Source organism: Rhamphochromis sp. 'chilingali', assembly GCF_963969265.1.
Source record: "Rhamphochromis sp. 'chilingali' genome assembly, chromosome: 9".
NCBI classification, from domain to species: Eukaryota; Metazoa; Chordata; class Actinopteri; order Cichliformes; family Cichlidae; genus Rhamphochromis; species Rhamphochromis sp. 'chilingali'.
In genome coordinates, this window is record NC_137936.1 from 18,178,110 (window position 1) to 18,195,266 (window position 17,157).

General features: G+C 40.1%; 1 protein-coding gene across 3 annotated transcripts; it reads right to left on the minus strand.

Moving 5' to 3' along the window:
• Positions 1-1,281: 1,281 nt before the first annotated feature.
• On the minus strand, positions 1,282-16,444 carry os9 (OS9 endoplasmic reticulum lectin). 3 transcript variants are annotated; one of them, XM_080890798.1, is made up of 15 exons: positions 16,243-16,443; positions 15,702-15,884; positions 12,283-12,346; positions 12,108-12,184; positions 11,918-12,016; positions 10,311-10,512; positions 9,969-10,103; positions 9,705-9,820; positions 8,590-8,650; positions 8,394-8,473; positions 8,091-8,294; positions 7,762-7,963; positions 7,192-7,359; positions 6,710-6,819; positions 1,287-5,695 (listed from the first exon to the last, which is right to left on the minus strand). In XM_080890798.1, exons 1-15 carry the CDS (start codon positions 16,393-16,395, stop codon positions 5,558-5,560), a joined length of 1,992 nt encoding a protein of 663 aa, XP_080746924.1. In that variant the 5' UTR covers positions 16,396-16,443; the 3' UTR covers positions 1,287-5,557. The 3 variants fall into 3 exon arrangements, with proteins under 3 accessions (XP_080746925.1, XP_080746924.1, XP_080746923.1); XM_080890797.1 differs by having other exon boundaries at positions 1,288-5,695; positions 8,394-8,476; XM_080890799.1 differs by lacking the exon at positions 7,192-7,359 and having other exon boundaries at positions 1,282-5,695; positions 8,394-8,476; positions 16,243-16,444.
• Positions 16,445-17,157: the final 713 nt, after the last annotated feature.

Sequence of the window (17,157 nt, forward strand, 5' to 3'; positions counted from 1 at the left end):
CACTTGACTTAGCACTGTGACATGAGCGTGAAGAGAGTGTTGATTCAGATGGCTGTTTTATTTTACCGAATCCATCTGTTGTAATGTGTTTGAGCTTCATTCAAGTCAGTGAATGTCTTTTTTGTTTTTTTTTAAGTTTGACGAAGGTGGTGTTATTTTGAAAGTCTTTGCCAGTCAGGCCTCATTTGAAGTTGGTACACTTTGCACATGTAAAAAATAAAATTAATAACAGCTCTTTTGCTAGTTTCTAACCAGACATTAAACCTGTGGTAGATGCAGTAATCACCAAAGGTGAGCTTAAATGCTGAAAGAAGAAGAAGGAATTTGGCACATATCTGCAGAGTGACTAAAGGTTTTCATGGAACGCTGGCCATTTTTTTTTCTTTTTCTTTTTATGACCACATTTTCTTCAAGGTTAAAAATGTATGAGGTTGATATTTTCAAATATAACTTTGTGTTTACACTTGGTTTCTGTAGTATGTGCACGAACACATGCATGTTCACCAGAGCATGTTTTTTTCTTCTCATCTTTCTTTTGGCTGCTCACGTTCACATTTGATATCAGCCGCATCATTTCTAATGGTCCTTGACAATCTTCTCATTTCAGAGTTTTCTTAAAGGGAATGGTGTACAGTGCTATATTTATATTTGGAACGTATTTATATTGGAATTGAAATCTTAATTGAGTCGATACACTTCAGTGTGGATATGAGTTCATTTTAATGTGTGAGCACACATGATATAATCAGTGTGCAGGATTGTTTTTAGTGAAATGGTAATTTAATCACTATAAATAAAAGCATATTTTATTTTATATCTTGATTTTGTTTACATGTATTTGCACAGAGCATTTTTCTCATCACAGCAGAGGAACATTCATGCAGGGTTACTATGACTGAATAATATTTGATGGGCGGATGGACATTGTCCACAGTAGCCCTGAGGGTTTACAGCGCGATGATACGAGTATGTGTCATGTCTTCATTAAACAAACATTCCATCCTGAATACAAGAAAAATTCTGTCAAGACATCTGTAAAACAAAAAAAATTACGTTTCCTTTTTTTTCTCCTCTCAAATCTGTAGGTTTTTTTTACATCAGCCTGCACGATCAGTACATCTGCTTCCTCTCTTCTGTATATACCACAGGGCATGGTGACTAGTCATACCCATTGCAAACAAAAGTAAAGTACCCTTATACTATCGGTAGAATGCAGCTAGACTATATGTTATATATTCAGCATGAACGTTATATATGTTTTTATGCCTTTACCCCCTCTATGTCTTAATGACTAGTTATTTAAAAAAAAAAACCTTGGGATGTCTCAGTTTGGCAGTAGCTGTTCTTAGTCACGAGTGGGGTTATGGCTCCACTGAGAGGGATTGGTTTACTGTTACTGTTTTAACACCTACAGTGCCTTGAAAAAGTTTCCATACCACTTAAACTTTTACACATTATACACATACAGTGCTGTTCAAAACATTTTTTGAGCATGCAATTTATTGAAAACAATGCTTAACCTGAAACACATACATACATATACAGCTGATCAAAAGTTTAGGACCACACCTCCAAAAAAAAACAACCCCATAAACGCCCCCAAAACAAAGATCAAAATTCCAAACAAGAACAAGTAATGAGTAGCACCACCGTTATTGTTGATCACTTCACAAATTCTTTGCAGCATGTTTGATGCAAACGTTTCCACGAGGTGAGTGGGAACATTTCTTCAAGTGGTGAAGACGCAGGATGGTCCAAAAGAGTGATGTTATTCTCCTAGAAAAAGTCCCATGTTCCATAAATCAAACACAGACAAAGTCCACCTTTCCAAATATTTATGAAGAAATGGCTGAGTGCTGCTGTTACTGCTGGTTTGAACAGCTGCCTCACAGCAAAAAGGTTCTGGGTTCAAATACACTATCTGGCCTTTGTGTGTGGGTTCTCTTTGGCTACTCTGGCTTCCTCCCACAGTCCAATGACATGCAATTACCAGGTTAGGTTAGCTGGTGATTCTAAATAGGTGTGAATGTGAGTGCGAATAGTTCTCTGGCTCTGTGTTAGCCCTGCAACCGGTACCCAGAATCTAGCTCTATGGGCTCAAACCTCCGCGTAACCCTCATTTAGATAAGAAGAAGAAAATGGGTGGATAAGTGAATTACCGACTCAATAACTGGAAAGATACAAACTTACAAAAACTGTGTGCTAGGAAGTGCCAGAAAGTGATTGGGTCTATTGACCTAAAGACCTATTGTGCCAGTATCCCAATGACTCTTTGGCTACGTTCACACTCCACGCGAAAGCGCGTCAAATTTTTTTGACCCTATGCGCCCCATATCCAATCATGGTATGACAATGTGAAAAGCACAAATCTGATATTTTCAAATCCAATATGGGTCACTTTCGTATGTGGTATTGAATCCAATACATATCTGATGTTTTAGAAAGCGACTGCTGTTTGAATGGTCATGTCGTATGAAATCCGTCTTTTACGTCACTGACACGAGGCAGACGCCAATTATCAGTGCCCGAGAAGACATCGTGAACGCTTCCTGGACATCCAGAAACGTGGAGAAACGTGAACATTTTATTTGTACTGTATAATCTGCAGATTCTGACCGAAATCTGCAACTATCCTTTGAAGCACTGCTCTTCTCTAAAACAGCAATAATGATAATTATTAAGCCATATGTAAATAACAAAATAGCTTTACAACTTAAAGCAAAATTGGGAAACGTAAAGTTCGAAACAAGTCTCTATATTAAGGGCCATCAGTCAAACAATATTTTTTGGTCTGGATCTAAACAGAGCACGTTGTGTGTGACGTGCTGCTTTAAGAGTTCACACTAGAGTGCGTTTGCTGTCACATTTTATTTGTAGTGTGAACAAGCAGACAAAAAATTTGGATTTGATCAAAAAATTGGAATTGAGCATTAAGACCTGCAGTGTGAACGTAGCCTTTCTTGTGTTTTTGAGAATATCGACTGAGAACATGCCATTTTCACGCTGCCAAAAAGTGATTGTGGCCTATAACTTGTCACTGAAACAATTTTTATGCTTCAGACTTGCTAGATTTCATTCAGAAGGGTTATATGTGACACATTATACTGCAAACTTCAAGCTAGCCTTCATTGGACAGTGCATAGAAACTCAAATGTCCAAAACCTTGTAGTTCAGAAAATAATCAAAAAAGGAGTAATGGCCTGATGTAAACAGGTGGTAAGAAGCTAGACTTTCTGCTGAAAAGTTCTCTTATGATCCTCTATAGCCTTGGTGGTGGGACCTTCCGTGTGCTGCGATTATTTATGCACCCATGGTTTGAGCTGCACCATAGTATGAGTAAATGGGTGACGGTGAGCTGCACATATCAGTTGATATCAGTGATTTTCTGGGCCTGGACTTAGTACATCCATACAATTCCTGTGAAATGGTCAGAATCTGTTCTGGATTGTCTTTTCCACTTAAGGCTGATACTCAGTGGCAACTAGTAGTGATATATATGAGTGAGAGAAAGTGAGACATTTCACAATTTTGTCAGATAAATGCTTCAAATCTACAATCCATTGTTAGGTCCAAGCTGCGTCTCCTCCAAAAAGCAGACATTGGAAACAGTAAAGGGAATGCCTACTTACACTTGCCATTAGCCAGTCCTTTCATGAAAACACGCAACACAAAATTTACGATTCAGTCATTTTTCCCCCACTGTGCTATTTGAACATCATTTGTTCAAATAAGGATGGGTAGGGCTTAGCCAATTTCATACCAGCCACCTCTGCTGATACTTATTCTCTTCCCTAGGCTCCCTGTCTAGATGGTCATAAATAAAAAGCGCTTGTTCAGCTGGCGAAAGATGTCGTGCCCTTAACAAGTCTGAACCCTTATCCACCCACTCAACAATACTTACAGCAGTCTTACCCGTGAACTGCCTGCATTTCACCTTGCATGCTCTCCTGTCACACCAGCCCTCTACATGTCCTCTTTCACTACCTTCATCCTCATAATAGATCACCCAGTTGAAAAGGTCTCTTATGTTCTTTGATTTTGAGCATTTCAAAAACTTTTCCAGCCTTCTTGATGCATCTGTAGACACTTTAGAAACTTGATAGCATTAAATTCAATCTTGTCATTTTTTTTAATTTCAACATTTGATTAGTTGTTTTGTACTATTTTACATCCAAAAACAACTTGTCCTTCCATATGCTGCTCCCATCTTGTTCTCAGGTTAGCCAGTCTTCTCAGTCTCAATATTTTACTAGTCGCCAGGGTTGGCCCACTGCTCACTTTAACAGTTATAGTATCGGATGGAAATTTGTTGATACAGTTGGCCTAGCATACAAGTAGCCATACTAGTAAGGATTGTAACACTGAATGTATGAGATAATAAAAATACAAATGTCTAACATCTGGCAGTTTTAATACACAATACAAACAACTGAAAAGAGGCAGCAGAATTGTATTTACAAGATATCCGAGGTAACAGATGCAGACTTTTTAATACGAAAACACTACTGTGTCTGAAAAAAAAGAGTGTGTATGTGATTTACATCTCATATGAGATTATTTTTCATAACAGAATGCAGAGTCAGGATTTTTAAAACTCATTTACTCAGGTAACTCCGTCGCCACTTAATCTGTGCTATTTTACAATAAATCAAAAAAATAATGACACAATAATTATGTACATGTTGACTTGCAAGTACCCACAAGCATTCACAAAATTTACAAATTCAGCCCTTTAAGTGCATGTTTGCATTAATGTGGTGCACTGAATCTGATTGACACTGTAGATTTATTTGATTTCCAAGTTGAGATATATTAAATCCAGTTACTGTCAAAAACAAAAAGTATTCAAAATTTTTCTGTTCTCTTCTGAATTCACAGGACATTTGTGAAAAAACAAAACAAAAACTATATATCAACTGCCAGTGTGTGCAGACACTGTTTACTTGTTTGTTTTCACCAAATGGATCAAATCAGAAAGCTTCGAGGATCAGTGGAAACTGGAATTTGAGGGTTTTTTTCTTTTGTTTTCAACATTTTTTCTTTTACTTTTCAGTAAAAAGAAAGAAAGAAAGAAAGAAAGAAAGAAAGACGAACAAAACAACCTGTGCAGATCGTACAATCTGCTGAAGTAAACAGAATTCCCTTGTTGACTCACACTACGGACGTCTCTGTCAATGGCAACACAGAAGACAAACAAGTAATAATTTAATTGAGGATAAACAGTGTGCTGCAGACGACGTCAGAACTAATCGTGAATATTTAGTAAAACTGAAAACAAAAACTGAATCCCGTCAAAAAGGGGAAAATGCATAACTTCAACTGCACAAGTACAGCTGACACATTGTGCAACATATAAACGTTGCCCCATTAAAGACACTTGCATTATTGCCTATTCAAGCCACATGAACACAGTTTCTGAATGTGTAAACAGCACAGGTTTTAACAGCAATGACCAAATCAAGTGGGCTTTCTCAAAATTATGACTAAACCTTAAGAGTCCTCCTCCCTCCTGCTCTCCATAGGAGTGCAACATCACAAAGGGTCACTCTGAATGAGCTCATATATCCACGTCATCTGAATCATAGGAGCTGGATGACTTTGACTCCTCCTGGGAATCTCCCCAAACAAATCTGTAGTTGTTCTCCAACTCCTGCTGCCTTTTCTCCTCTTTATAAACCTCTTCAGTGCCTCCAGTCTGGTGGTGGTGGGAGGGGGGGGAGTAAAAACAGGAATGGGTTAAAAACTAAAACAACAAATCTAATCCACTTTGCTGCTAGAAGATTCATCAAATCTTGTGCTAACACTCAGCTGCCAATCAAAATTCAGCAAGGTGATTCCTACAGAGCAGGATGAAAAATATAAAAGTCCTCTACTGTCTAATTTACCATGAAGATAATAAGAATAAGACCAAAAAAATGAAATTGCACATTTGAGAGTGTAGGATCTTCTGTTACATAAAGATGACACAGAAATCTGTACCATAAAGTTCAAACATGTAACCACAGTGCTCGTGGAAGCTTATAAGAGCACCTTTCCTGAGCCCTCAGTCACACAGGTCTAGAGACCAGTTGGCAACTACTGTATCTGGCAATAACTGGTCGCAAAGGAAACTGTACCTACCAACGAATTGAGTAACTAGCCAGCAGCTCTTAATAGTGATGGAAATAGTTGCTTTTGGGTAGTGTGGCAGGAAATTGCACACACTATATTGCAAAGACAGAGGGGGGACGGGAATTCACTTAACATAAACAAATCTGTACTTAGAGTGCAGCCAGTAAAAGAAGCAGAAGTGAAAGCTGGCTCCACTTCAACATACACCAGGAAAAAGAGACGATGTAGCAGTCATGAGGGTCTGCTGTGAAAGTGACATTGACCTTTTCACCTGGTGACAAGGACATTTTGTTCCTTCTTTTCTTTAATACTGCGTCCACAAATTCTGTTGAATTGTGCTTACTGACATCTCAACTGATGCCCCCAGCCTGAATAAACTTTAAATGTGTCATAACTACAATCCAATGAGCTTTTGGTTTCTGTAATTAATTTCTGTGAAAGCAGACAAACACACAAGAACAGCAGGCCACTCTGTTCTTTCTTGCAGACAGGAAAACACTCAGCAAACTGTACAGCGCTTCCGTCAGACACAGTCCAAGCCTGCAAGCAACAGCTAGAAGCATTCAAAGGAACCCAATAGAAGTACTACTTCAGTTACCAGGAGATTAATGAGTAGCTCCCTGAAGGACTTTGTATCTTCCTCAGTCAGCCACTGATCACCTGCCTCTTCTGCGTTTTTTCGTGTCAAGATCTTCACTTCGATTTTTCCTAACAACAAAGAAAAACAGACGGAAGACAAAAAAGGTTCAGCAGTTACGCCTAACACATCCAAATGGCGTAAGAAAACTGCTGAACAAGTCAACAATGACAACGGGATGATTGACATGAATGACACAAACATATGAGTGGAAAAACACAGCACACCTGGCTGAGATATGTTCTTTGATTAAGGTGAGCTTTAAGCTTGCTATTATTTTTTTCCTTACATGAAAACAGATTTTTCAAAATCTTCTCTTTTTAACTCATTAGACAGGTTTTTATTTTACATAGGATACGAAGAGAAATACAGTGCTGTACACTGAAGATAACAGATGGAAGAGAGAAAAGGCCGTGAGTGTTTCGGGCACTCTCCCTTCATACCTTCGGCCTTCAGTCCTGCCTTCTCTAGCTGTTCTTTAACCACGTCCTTTATGTGCTGCCACTGCGGGTCTCCTTCGCCCACCTCCTGAACTTTCACCTCCCCATCAGGGTTGATACCCGTCTTATACTTAGTTATTTTGATCTTAACATGGTCGTCAGCTGCTTGGTCTAGGGTGACGAGACAAAAGAGGGACAAACAAGACAGTTCACCTCAAAACCCACCAGTAGGGCCACGAGATGAAGGAGGCAAGAGCCTCGCATAGCATTGTGTTATGAACATAGATTAAAATACTGTGTCTGATTTCAGAAATTTTAATTTAGATTTAGATTAATGCAATCAAAAGTCACCCACGGTGACATTAATGGCTGGAGAAGAAAGACTGCAACTGACCGAAAGTGATCTGATAACATAAATTCTCTGAATTCTTCAAATTCCATGTGTGGATCTTTCCTGAGATGGAGGATGTCATAACACACATCTACTGCACAGACTGATGAATTATGAAGATGATTATACACAGAGGGTGTGGACATGCACATGACTACAAAAGGGTCAAGCCCCCTGGTTACCTGGGTGCTTCGGAGCCAGGCTGGGGCTCCCCCGGGCTGGGTCGCTGGCTCTTTGGCCTCCGGACGTTTTCTGCTCTGGGTCCTGAACGTCTTTCTCCTCCAAATGATCGAGTATCTTATCCAGCGTCGTCTCCAGTGTCTGTGTTGCCTGAGTGCGGTCAAACTCCCCTTTCAGACCCTCTGTCTCGAGTTCCTGTTGAGCCTACAACACAGATAGAGCCAAGCAACGCCTAAAGTTAGTATTTAGTTTGGTCTTTTCCTTGTTACGTATCTGTCTAATCAAATTTTAGGTATTTTAGGTATCAACTTATATATATATAGTCTTAAACCTCGTTTATGATGTTGTCAAACTCCTTCTGCATTTCCTCCTTTATCTCTTCGATTTTATCCGAAGGCACAGAGAGGTCAGCCATCTCATCCTCAAACTCCTGTAGCACGGGGTCCTCTTCATCTTTCTCCTCCTTGTCAAGTTTCTCCGTTACTCTGTTGTGTCGTGCTGTCTCTTCTCTACTTTTGGCTTGATCTTGTGCTTTCTAAAAATAAAAACAAAACAGAAAAGGATTGGAAAGCCTATGCACTGCCAAGAGAAAAAAGGCAGTCATTTGCTGTCACTAACAACAGCAAATACTGACCTTCCTGTTACTCTCCTTAAGGTGCTGGACAAATTTCATCAGGTCTGCTGGGTCAGTGATGATTTTAAAGTTGAATTTTTCTACTAAAAAAGAAGAATATCAGAGAAGAAAAAGCTCCAGCTTGTATTTGCTTTGTTTTCTTTCTTTTTTTTTTTAAATAAGCTGTGCACTAAAACAGCACTATCTTTCTCAGTACCTTCATCACCATCATCTATGATTTCATTGTCTGCATGTGAGGTATGGCCACCATCTGCTGCCTGTCAGAAAGAGGAAAAATCAGGTTAGAGGGAGGAAATGGTGACAGAAAGCATCTGACTGCCCCCTCTAGTGGTTAAAAAAGCCAGATCGCACTGTCAAAAATACCTGGAAATTCAGTATTATACGATATACACAGTACTACATTTAATAATAATCAAAAGTGTAAGTAACAGTAGAATGATAATCAGAAGATGTCAAAACTGTACCAAAATGAACATGTCATTGGACCTTGCAGAGCCAATTACAAATGTATTTTTATGGCTACATTTCAATTTGAGTTACTCACTGTTGTGTGTTTCTACCAAGAAGACAGACTGTTGCATCCAGAATTGAATTCAAAATCCTGCTCCTCACATACAAGGTCTTAAATAATCAGGCCCCATCTTATCTTAATGACCTTGTAGTACCATATCACCCTATTAGAGCACTTCGCTCTCGCTCTGCAGGCCTACTTGTTGTTCCTAGAGTATTTAAAAGTAGAATGGGAGGGAGAGCCTTCAGGCCCCTCTTCTGTGGAACCAGCTTCCAGTTTGGATTCGGGAGACAGACACTATCTCTACTTTAAAGATTAGGCTTAAAACTTTCCTTTTTGGTAAAGCATATAGTTAAGGCTGAACCAGGTGACCCTGAATCCTCCCTTAGTTATGCTGCAATAGACGTAGGCTGCCGGGGATTCCCATGATGCATTGAGTTTTTCCTTTCCAGTCACCTTTCTCACTCACTATGTATTAACAGACCTCTCTGCATTGAATCATATCTGTTATTAACCTCTGTCTCTCTTCCACAGCATGTCTTTTATCCTGTCTTCCTTCTCTCATCCCAACCGGTCGCAGCAGATGGCTGCCACTCCCTGAGCCTGGTTCTGCCGGAGGTTTCTTCCTGTTAAAAAGGAGTTTTTCCTTCCCACTGTTGCCAAAGTGCTTGCTCATGGGGGGTCATATGATTGTTGGGCTTTTCTCTGTATCTACTGTACAATGTAAAGCGCCTTGAGGCGACTTTTGTTGTGATTTGGCGCTATTCAAATAAAATTGAATTGAATTGCACTTGCTATACCTGATTCTCCTGTTGGAAAGTAGATGTTCTTGAACTTGCTGGCTTTGTCACTCCCTCCCAGAAGTCAGAGTCTTCTGCCTCATCTGACTCTCCATCTTTTGATACATCAGCAGGACCTGTTTCAAAACCAGAAATAGACACTCGTGTTAGAATCAGAATTAATACACAAACGCCCATTATGGATGGATCGGCACTTTATTATTAGGTGCACTGACAAGTTACTACTGCGGGGTCGTTTGCCTCATAAGCATCAAAAAAACTCACCTTTTCTACGACTGCTAGGCGATGTCTCCTCTGCTGTTACCTTTACTGCACCATCTCCTCCTTCATTACCAGCTAACATCTCATCAAGACTCCTCAATTCCTCCGAGATCTGCTCCACTTTACGTTTTGTGTCCGCTGGGAACGGAAACAGGATGATTGGCAGAGGAATCAACCACAAGACAAAGGAGAGAGCAAGCTTGAAGTTTGAAAGCCAAGTTAGCTTCTTAGCTGGTATTTTTATTAAAAAGACCACAATCTGTTTTAAAATGCGAAAAATAAAAAAAAATCAAGAGGCCTCCAAGATGCATTGCTTTGCCCTTCAATGTTTTTTTATTCACTCACAGACTTGTGCCTTGACGTAATCCATGTACTGTTGGGCACTTAGTGCTGGCTGGCACACAATGCCCTGAGGCTTGGCAGTGGATGGTGGCCGCAGGAATGGGTGCTGGCAGGTGCGACTGGTGTGAATTGTCAGCACATATCGACATGACTGAGGTTCATCTACTCGCGCAATGTAGTCACCTGAGCCTTCTTCACATACAAACTGGAAACAAAACAGAGCAAAAGTATGCAAACTACTTTGAGCTGAATTAAATGCCCAACTGTTTGGGCGCTGCTGGGTTGCAACATATTTGGTTCTTTTTTCTTTTCTTTTTTTTAGGTGAAAATGTTTAAATACAGTAAATAAACAGGGAATTCATCAACTGTTACAAATGCCAAAACACAGACAGATCAGTATAACCAACAGTGGCCAATCTCTGCTTTATTCATGTCTTAACAAGTGCTTACGACTGCCAATACCTTGGTGACTGAGAATTTACAGAGAACCTTTTTCCTGTTTGTGAAATGTTTCCTGTGTGACTAACACACACAACTGACAACTCAAATACTTTGACTCTACTCTCTTAAGGTTTCCTTCTGATCACTTCCACAGACCCCGATCATTTTCAGATCTTTAGTGAGTTCCTAAGAGGATTCCAGAGTTATTAAGTTTCACTACAACATCTGTGTAATCAGAGAATCATCATCTTCTGATAAACTTAATCTCCTGTAGAAGGGCTAAAGAGTCGACTAACGCCGTATCTCTAAACAAACAGCTGTATATGAATATCTGGGGACCGGGAAGCTTTCTGGATTTTATTTCTTCTCCTCTTTTAGTTCTTGTTCTAATAATCAGTCTCATCTGAGTGTGCAGTTAAGTCCCCATGTGAACAAAGCACTTGCCTAAATTAATCTCAAAACCATTAGTTTTCAGATGGCAATTTGTCTTAATTAGTTTGGGGGTTTAGGGTTGTTTAGCACTAAAAAACTGGCTGCTCCATGAGATTAAGACAGCTGACTAGATGACGGGTTCCTTCATTTAATAAGGTCAAACAGGTTTAGTTTTTGGACCCAATAAAGTATCAGGATGAGCAAAATACTTCACATGCCAAACTTTGCGTTTGGCATGTGAAGTATTTTTAGCTCTTTTAAGTACACAAAAAAGCATGCTGTCATAATCTGAACTAATGTCTAAGTCACAGTTTTAATTTTTCCAGAAAAACTAGCCAGCGTCTCCCACCTGACCTCCCTCAAAACTATTCATAAATATTTCTACACAGAAGGAATCGCAAAGATGACTCTGGCATTAAAGTGGAGGTAAAAATGGAGACAGTTAAGATGCTATAACTTGTTTTGACTAGACTACACTACAACAAAGAACAATAATAATTTCTTTAAAAATTAAAACTCAGCTGAGTCTTTTAAGCAAAGCAAACATAAAACATATTCATGTTCAAAATGTCTGCTGCTTGGGATATATTTAAAAGTGAAAGGCTTATAAATCTGCACAGGCTTTTTGCATATGAGTGTTTGGATAAGCAAGGAGACAGTCAAAAATCAAAAAGAAAAAAAAAGTGAAACACACAAATCATCTCAAGCAGGATGTGTTCCAAATGTAAATATCTCACCCGGACTTCAGTCTCTCTGGGATTTCCATTTAGGTCACACTTAGAGCCATTTACATAGGTCTGGCTGTGGTACCGCTTTAGCCTGTGCTGTTTGGAGGCCTGAGAGAAAAAACACAATGGATGCACCCACGATTGTTTGGTTCATATTGTACAGTCATGCAAATCAGCCACAACATAGAGGCAACTTTACCTTTGCTGTTTCATTGCTCCAATCAAATTCTGACTCATAATAACCCAGGAAGAGAATGTCTCCTTTGATCTCTGTGTCTAAGGACAAAAGAACAAAATTTGTCAAAAACAATAACTGAAAGCCTCTTGTAGGTTAAAAAAAACAAAAACAAAAAAACAGAGAAGTGGCCTCTCACCTTCAAGGTGGTATTGTCTGATATGCTGGCCATGGCAGAACTCGTACGTCCACCAGTCCTTCGTCTGCAGGACAGGTATTTCTGTTAGACTTTGACACAGTGCCTAAGCCTGAAATGGTCCCACGCATATATTTGTAAATAGGGCTGCCACAAACTATTATTTTTGCGATTAGTCGACTAATCAGATCATGCATCCATTGGACATACAGCGTACAGCTTATTGCACCAGCATGCATCTGCTCTTATATAACTATCATTAGCTTAAAGCTTTAAGTGTTTAAGGTATGTGCTAACTAAAAATTAAAACAAGATGATAGTTTATTAAATTTTAATGAAATTTGCAGGTTGTTTCGGTGAAGGTTAATAAACTCCTTGCTATCTAAAATATAACAGGACACCGGAGTATATTCTCGAGCATCTCACACTTCTGATAATCAGTTGTCTGCTTGACGTTTATTCAGCTGTGTAAAAACTATAACTTTAATCTCAGCCAAACCGATTTACTCAGGAAAAAATAAAATACTAAAAAAAAGCCAAACAATAACATTTTTAAGTTATCTAAGTGACTTATGTATGTTTAATCTGAGTAGCGAAAGACCGCGGTGGGTTTGAAAATGATTTGCCGGGAGTCCGGTGTTCTCACAGGCTCTAGTGAGCCTTGCCCCCGGCTAGCTATCGAGCTAGTGGGTAACAGACGTCTCCGAAAACGCCGGAGCGCTTTTGAAAATATGTGGTGTCTTGATAAACTGAGCAGATATTTGAGGTTTACACAGCTACATTCTCGCCTAAAAATATGTTAAACGTTTATTTTGTGACCCAGAAAGAATAATAAGAGTAATATTAAAACTAACTAGCTGCCGCTATTGTTGGAAACTGAGCTGGGCCGCGCTATGAATTCTGGGAGAGAGCTACTTCTTCGGGGTTTAACGGCAGCTGGCATCCTTGTACATGCAGTGCTGCCATCTTCTGTTTCAGTCCGTTATTACACTCTTAAATACTACTACTTATTCCTGCGTCTTTTGGGATCTTACAAAGCTTCAAACAACGCGTAATCGTGACTAGTCGACTAATCCTGGCAGCCCTATAAATGAGGACTATTTTTCAGGAAGTCTTGTGGTTTAATCAGATGTAACTTTGAAAATCTAAGTCAGACTCCCATGTTGTTTTTAGAGAATATGCTCTTTTCTTCTGGCAGCCCTTCCAAACAAGTCATACTTGTTCAGTCTTTTTCTAACTGTACTGTTGTAAACTTTGGGGTGGCTGTAGCTCAGGTGGCAGAGCAGGTCAGCCACTAATCAGAAGATTGGTGGTTTGATCCCAGGCTGCCTCCTGGCTGCATGCCAAATATCCTTGGGCAAGATACTAACCCCATGTTTGCCTACTGGTGGTGGTCAGAGGGCCCGGTGGCGCCAGTGTCCGGCAGCCTCGCCTCTGTCAGTGCGCCCCAGGGCAGCTGTGGCTACAACGTAGCTTACCATTGCCAGTGTGTGAATGTGTGTGTGAATGGGTGAATGACTGAATGTAGTGTAAAGCGCTTTGGGGTCCTTAGAGACTGAGTAAAGCGCTATACAAATGCAGGCCATTTACCATTTTAACATTTAACATTCTAACTGCGGCCTGTGGAGTTTGAGCTAGTCTCTTGGGTATTTTCCCAGTTTCTCTGAGGACTGCACAGGCTGACCTTGGGTTTTACTGGGACATCAACTCCTGGGAATATTGGCGGCTGTCTCAAATGTTGGGAAAAATTCTTACTGTAGAATGATGGAGTTCATTTTGAAGGCAATAGCTTTATAACTCATCAAGACTGATGGGCAGAAACAACTGATTCTTTGAGATCTTTGGTATTGTTTTTCCTCGTTGGTACTGTGCTAACACACCTGAATGCTCCAGAGCACATGATCAATTAATCAAGCACATTTGATTAACAGCACCAGGCTGTGACTTAACCTCTTTATGCCTATGGAAGCGGAAAGTGTGACAAACTTTCTTTGTCTCATGACTATACAAAAAACACATTGTAAGGAGCAGTGTTGGGGAGTAACGGAATACATGTACCACCGTTACGTATTTAAAATACAAAATATGAGTAACTGTATTCAGTTACAGGTACCGTTTAAAAAGGTGGTATTCAGAATACAGTTACTTTGTTGAAATAAATGGATTACACTGCGGTACTTTCCTGTTTCATTTTGTCGCGGGTCAGGACTGTTTGGGTTTTGTTTGACAGCTACGTTCTTTTGTTCCAGGCGGCAGCGTTACGGTTGCCATGGTTACAGGGCGACGCTCTCTCTCTCTCTGCGACTGTGTGTTTCCTGGGTGAGAGAGCGCCTTTTCTTTGTTGTTGTTGTTGTTATGCTAAGCTAACAGGCAGAATGCTACAAGCATAGCTCTAAAGAATGTAGCATCATGTTCAGTGTAGTCCGTGTTGCAGGGAGAATGGACTGCCATACACGTTATGGGTCTGTGAGCGCGAGGAGGGAGAAAAAGGGGAGTGGAAAGGTACGAGCAGTCATCGAGCAAAAACGGGAGCTGGAAGCATGTAAATGTAATAATAACCACTGCAGCCAAGAAGAGAGCCTGACGAGCCCAGTTGTAAGTAAGCTATTAAGACTCGACTGTACACTGTGTTCGTGTTTTCCTCCGAAAACAATAAGTTCCGTTGGAGCAGCCTTTCAACGCCTCTCTCTGTCTCTCGCAAGAAAAGTTGACCCACACAACAAAGTAAAGCTATTTTTCGGCTACGAGCCCGCCAGGGACCCCGCCGTATTAGTCAGAGGTCCCTTTACTACAGTTCGGAGTCGCGGACCTTCAGTAATAGTAATAAATCACACAGCAATAGTACATTCACGTTGTTGTAAAAAGCATGATAATATATTAAGTAATCCAAAGTATTCAGAATACGTTACTGTCATTGAGTAACGTAACGGAATACGTTACAGAATACATTTTGGGGCATGTATTCTGTATTCTGTAATGGAATACATTTTAAAAGTAACCTTCCCAACACTGGTAAGGAGATACATGGATAAGATGCACTGTGAGCAAGAAGATAGTGATAAAGTACTTGTGAGCTTTTGGGTAAACCTTAACACATAAGCTGAACAATTGAAAACACAGGTACATTAACAGATGTGTGTCTCTTAGATATACTGCTTTTGTACCCAGTCACTGATGCAGACGAGCAACCTTTAATCCAATGAATACTGAATCAAGAGCCTCCCAGTGTTGTTTTTGGCAAGCTTCTGGGGCATCCATGTGCGTTTTAAAAATGGTTTACTTAAGCTGGCAAATATACACACGCTTTCGGTGTGTTTTGCTCTTGTGTTCTTATTGTTGTATTATTATTGTAGTCACACCACTGTGTAAACAGCTTAAGCATTTCTCTGTTGGATTACACAGATAAGTAGTTAAGGACCAACCTTGAGTAGACATGGGGCATTGTGCATGGGCTTGAGCAGGTCTGGGATATCTGGCCCAGTGTAACCCTCCGAGTCAGGCTCAGTGGCGGGATCCTGATGAAAACGCACAGCCTGGGCTGGAAGTCGACACTCATAGAGCTGTTTGTACTTACTGGACACCATCATAACCTCCTCTGTCTTAGTCTACAAACGTAAGACAGACATGGAAAAGGGGGTGAATTTAATGTTGACACACATGTTCATACATTACCAACGCATCAGGTGAATGCAAACAGATAAAAACATGGTTTGCGGCTTTACTTTTAGCTAGTTATAGACATGTGGCAATGAACATAACAGCTGTCACAGCATGCTGTGACGTACTTCACCTGAGAATTACTCGTCTTCATGTAACTCTATAAGATTTATTTTAACATGTTTTGTGCTTTTATGACATCAGGTCTCACGCTTTGTGAATTATTTGACACTATTAATAGTAAATAAATACCGCTAGCTCATATTTAAGCTAACAAGCTATATCCGTTAGCATTTTCTGACTCACCTGCCCCAGGATGACAGGATCGGGAAGAATCTGAATCCCATATTTCATGTCATTAAGCTCCTCCAAATTCAAGAAGCCCGGGACACAGAGGGGACATGTCAACAAGAAAACGTACAGTCTCTTTAACAACCAAACCAAGGAAGCAGCCATCATTGACTATCGCCTCTTACCCCTGTCTGACAGCAACAACACACAATGCCTGACATGGTAGCAGCGGATTGGTCGAGCTGAAAAGCCCTGCTTTGTCATTGGCCAATTTCCAAGTCAATCAAAGTTTTTCCCGAGTTCTGAGGTGCGTTTGGTTTTCATACCAGCGGAGAGTCAATGAACGGCGTGTTTGTGCTATATTTAGCACGCTAATGAATAACAGCACATCTCCGCTGTCACCGCCTGTCTTGCGATGAAATAGGCTCACACATAAGCACGAAGACAAGGCGGGCTGTCGCATGGTAAAATGTTTGGTGGGGGGTGTCTTCGTTTGTTTCATTTTGTTTTGATGCAAAGCAGTCCCAAGTAACTGATTTTAAAGGTTTACAATAACAATTAGGTAAAATAATGACAAAACAATAAAACGATTCATATGATACCCAAAAAGTACACACCGAGCTGAGCGAAAAGTGCAGTCAAACTACTGGGTTTAAATATCTGGTGAGGAAAAAATCAAGAGTTCCTTGAAGAAAAAAAGCATTCCTTAACAGAATACCAGAGAGGAGGGGAAGTACAGAGGGTGAGATACTATAAAAGCTGAAAAAGCAGTACACATATTTATCGACTGTGTGCACAGACGCCCACACACACACCAATCTAAACATGTATGTAGACATAAATCTTATTGTTTGATCATAATTCTCCTTTTTTTTTTTTTTTTTTTGAGAAATCGTGCAGTCAGTTCAGTGTTATCCTCTCCTCTATGTC

Excerpts from the sequence above, each read along its gene's own strand:
- os9 (XM_080890797.1), bottom strand. The coding sequence starts at position 16,395 with ATGATGGCTGCTTCCTTGGTTTGGTTGTTAAAGAGACTGTACGTTTTC. Across the intron at positions 8,651-9,704 it reads CTTTCCAACAGGAGAATCAG|GCAGCAGATGGTGGCCATAC; the intron begins GTATAGCAAGTG and ends TCTTTCTGACAG. Across the intron at positions 8,477-8,589 it reads CATAGATGATGGTGATGAAG|TAGAAAAATTCAACTTTAAA; the intron begins GTACTGAGAAAG and ends CTTCTTTTTTAG.